Source organism: Cyclopterus lumpus, chromosome 3 (assembly GCF_009769545.1).
Source record: "Cyclopterus lumpus isolate fCycLum1 chromosome 3, fCycLum1.pri, whole genome shotgun sequence".
In the NCBI taxonomy this organism is placed as follows: domain Eukaryota; kingdom Metazoa; phylum Chordata; class Actinopteri; order Perciformes; family Cyclopteridae; genus Cyclopterus; species Cyclopterus lumpus.
In genome coordinates, this window is record NC_046968.1 from 28,365,244 (window position 1) to 28,369,453 (window position 4,210).

General features: G+C 45.5%; 1 protein-coding gene across 1 annotated transcript; it reads right to left on the reverse strand.

Moving 5' to 3' along the window:
• Positions 1-601: 601 nt before the first annotated feature.
• On the reverse strand, positions 602-2,395 carry LOC117725406 (gastrula zinc finger protein XlCGF42.1-like). The gene is made up of 2 exons (XM_034525551.1): positions 2,217-2,395; positions 602-1,517 (listed from the first exon to the last, which is right to left on the reverse strand). Exons 1-2 carry the CDS (start codon positions 2,393-2,395, stop codon positions 848-850), a joined length of 849 nt encoding a protein of 282 aa, XP_034381442.1. The 3' UTR covers positions 602-847.
• Between the last annotated feature and the right edge of the window lie 1,815 nt (positions 2,396-4,210).

A 4,210-nucleotide genomic window follows, 5' to 3' on the forward strand; every position in this document is an offset into this window, starting at 1 on the left:
TCAGTGAATACATTTCATAAATGAAAGCAATTCATTTCACGTACACATTATAAATGTAACTTCCATTAAAACATTAATCATGAACACACATTTATTTAAAAATAAAACCCGTCTGCTGCAGCTTGGTTACAAACTCTGGGACAAATATGGAAGAACAACATTGAACTGAAGTCATTTTGGTGGAAACATTGTCTGAACTTTCCAAATGTTTGTGAGCCACCAAGAAAACAACAACAGATTACTTGAACAGCTGTTACAACACTAGAGAATCAAAGAGAGAACGTTCAGTCAACAAAAGGTTAAATATTCACGTCTGAAAACAAAGGAATCCCTAAATGTCAAAGAGAGGAGATCAGTAGAGGATGATGTTGAAGAAGAAAGAAGGATGGAGACAATTAACCACAATTCTGTTCTCAATTCAGTCATTCTTCAGTTATGGAACAAAATGTCAGTTTCTACAGTAAAACTAAATGAAGGAAGTATTGAGTTTAAACTGAAGAGAAACGTTGCTGAAGAGAAAGAAGGTTACAAATGTTCCTCAGTTTCATCACCGATGAGAATTCAGCTCAAACCACAGTGCTGCATAGAGGACATGAAATACTTTGACAATGGAAAACCATTTAAATTCATATATACGTGACAATACATAACACATGAAACATAAGACGATACCAGAGAAACTGACGTCAAAGAATATAAATTGATGTGAAGCTTAATCTCAGCTGAATAGATTTATGTTGGAGTCTGTATCAGCCTGACAGTTTTTAAGTGTTTAACCATGTTTATTTCAGAGACTCTCATTTTTGGAATAACCGAGAAAAGAGAATCTTGTTGAGAAACTCCACGACTAATTAGTTTCTCTAGTGTGGATAATTAAATGTCGTTTCAGATGTTGCTTTTGTAAAAATGTTTTATCACAAACTGAACAACTAAATGGTTTATCTCCTGTGTGGACAAACATGTGAGCAGTTAGGTTTCTCTTTTGTGTATATGTTTTACTACACACAGAACAACTATATGGTTTCACTCCCGTGTGGACCCTCATGTGTCTCTTAAGATAACTATTGACTACAAATCTTTTGCCACAAAGCGAGCATTGAAATGGTTTCTCTCCTGTGTGGACAGCCATGTGTATCTTTAGATCACAATTGAATCCAAATCTTTTGTCACAAAGTGAGCATTGAAATGGTTTCTCTCCTGTTTTGGAGCTAGTGGGTTTCTCCAGATGTCCCTTGTGGTCAGAGCTTCCAGCACATTCAGGAGAGCTGATTGATGTATTTCCAGTACTACAGTTCACATCACTTACAGGTACTTCTTTGTTTTGAGGGTTCACATCTGACTGAGGTTCCTCAGTCTCCTCCCAATCAGCACTGTCCTCAGTCTCATCAGTATCTGGTCCTGGATGTCTTTCTGGATCTAACTTCCTGTCTGGTTCTGGTCCTCCACAATCCGCTCCATCAGCTTCTGTTTCCATGTGTTCAGTTTGTCTTTGATGAAGCTGAGAGGACTGAGCTTCCTCTTCATCATCTTCACTCTTTACAGTGAATGAGAACTTGAGACCAGCCTCCTCCAGCCCTTGAAGCTGCTTTCCCTCCTGACTGGTCCAGAGTTCCTCCTGTTCCTCTTTAATGTGGGGGGGCTCTGGGTCCTCCTGTTCCTCTTTAATGTGGGGGGGCTCTGGGTCCTCCTGTTCCTCTTTAATGTGGGGGGGCTCTGGGTCCTCCTGTTCCTCTTTAATGTGGGGGGGCTCTGGGTCCTCTGGAGAATAATAAAATACATTAATACGTCTTATGAATCTCATACTAAACTCTTTATTATTCAAGAGGTTTATCAATAAAAAACCAGTGAATTAGTTGTGAATGAGAAGCATGAACAAACGTTAAAATGTTCTACTTCACTTAATCAAAGTCAAACGATGCAGAGAGACTGTTTACATATTGAGCTATGATGATTATGTGTTTAGAGCATTCATCTTTGTCATCTCAGAAGAGATGTTCATCCTGGAAGTTTTCTTTTCTTCATTTTTCTGTTTCATCAACTACCAGAAACACATTTACTGCTATACACACATAGTAATCCATCTCACACGTGGTATTGTTTTTATAAATAAAATAGCTATTGTGGTGGAGGAGATGAACTAGTTTCAGTATGGGTATGAAAACAGTCGCACTTTTCATATAGTTAAAGAAACAAAGGACCAACCTGCTCTTTGTAACCGGACTTCCGGGTTGAACACAGCGTCCAGTCGTTTCCGGTGTCGCTCGTTCTCCTCTCTGGAACTACAAAGTTCCTCCTCGTACTCTGCTATCGTTCTTTCAAACAGACCAAAGATCTCTTGCGCAGCCGCAGTTAGTCGCTGGTTGACTAAACATCTCAGCTGTTGGACTTTAGACATCTTCACGAGCTCACAGAAACGTTTCCTCCAGACAACTCCGTTAAAAACGCTTCGCTCACTGGGACCCGCTCGGTGTCGCTCGGCTCCGTTCGGGTCCGTCTCCCTCTACAAAGTCCTCTTCAACACGTTAGTCCACACATCCGGGCTCTGGTGGGTCCTTCCGGTTGTATCTGAAGAACCGTGTGACTAAAAGAGAAAACCAGCGTTACGGATCAACAGGCCTGTTAAACACACATCACGTCTATCACTGACATGTTGGGCTCCAGCTGACAGATTCCTGCAGACCGCCTCTCTGATCAGGCTGAACACATGAATATACATGATATATTTATTATATTAGTTTTATATGACATTTTTATATAAATATAGGTTAAGATTTATTATATGATATAGTCTGAAAGAAACAATTCTGCCTAACAAGTAACTATATTTTAAAGTTATATATATCAATATAAAAGAGCGTGTCCGCTGGGTGTGGCCAGATTGCTCCAATGGCGCGACCGGCCTTCGGTGAGCGATTCGGATAGCGTGTGCATTGACCTTGGTAGCATTTCCACCGTGTATAGCTAGCATAGTGTCTCCACTCAGGCTAACTTAGGCCACGTTAATTCCGACAGCTACCAGGCTAGCGAAGAGGGCGTCCTCGAGCTAGACACACTGTTCCCGACCTGTTTTCACAGGACCTGGTTTGTACAGTAGCCGAGTGCTCCCGCTTCTACCGCTTAGGCTAGTAGCAGTAGCTACACAGTCGCCCTCTCACCCTAACACTCCTCCATGGACACACTATGTCTGGTGTTGTTGTGGAAAGGGGGTGAAGAGAGAGCCTTTGCTCCCCCCTCACTAGACGAAGGCGAGAGAAGGCGAGCGGTGTCTTGTGCAGCACAATAGGAACATGAAAATAGGCATCCTTCAAGTCGACAGACGTGAACCAGTCTCCTCTGGAGATGGCAAGAAGGAGCTCTGCTGTGCTGAGCATATGAAACGGTATGACCTTCAGGAACTTGTTGAGTACCCTGAGATCTAGTACTGGGTGCAGTCTGCCCTCTTTCTTCCTTACGAGGAAGTAGTGGACCCGGTCCACCACCTTGATTGCGCCTTTGGCCAGGAGTACGGCTAGTTCCTGGCTCAAGGCTTGACCGGGTCGGCGATGGTGGTCACCTTGGCCCGGCTGGGGGCCGGCGTCGGAATTGAAGCTTGTAACCCTGGGTTAGGGTGGAAGCCACCCAAGGGTCTGGAGCATGAGCTGCTGGGAGAAATAACCGTCTGCCGGCCCAGAGACCTCATTTCCTGGACCCTAAAGGGTGTGTGTGGGCGGGGGGGGGGGGCAACTGTTAGTCTGCGGGTTTGGAAAATCCCTGGGGCGCCCGCGGGTAGCATCGCGTTGAGCGTGGATTGGCCTCCCAGCAGGGCGCTGAGGCCAGTGGTGGCGAGCTGGGGGCTGAAAATGGCCCCAGGAGGTCGACATGGAGACCCTGGGTCTGCGGGGTGCGGGCATGTCCCTGAGCAGACCAGAGAACTGCTGCCTGGTCTGACGAGCTTGCACAGTTCGCTGAAGCTCCTGAAGAGCAGCCGAGCCAAACAACTCCACGGGCTCAACTTGGACAGCACGGAGGACGCTTCTACAGGTCTCCGACAAGGGTGACTGCGCCATCCAAACCAGGGTGGACATCAAGCGCCCAGGTTCCCTTGACATGAGCGCAAATGCCTGCAGTGAAGCATCACTGAGGCTGGTGGCAGAAGCGTCGAAAGTAGTCTGCTGCAGAGAGGCTGAGAGGGCAAGCATGAGATGAGAGAGTTGCCAATACGGCCCATGCG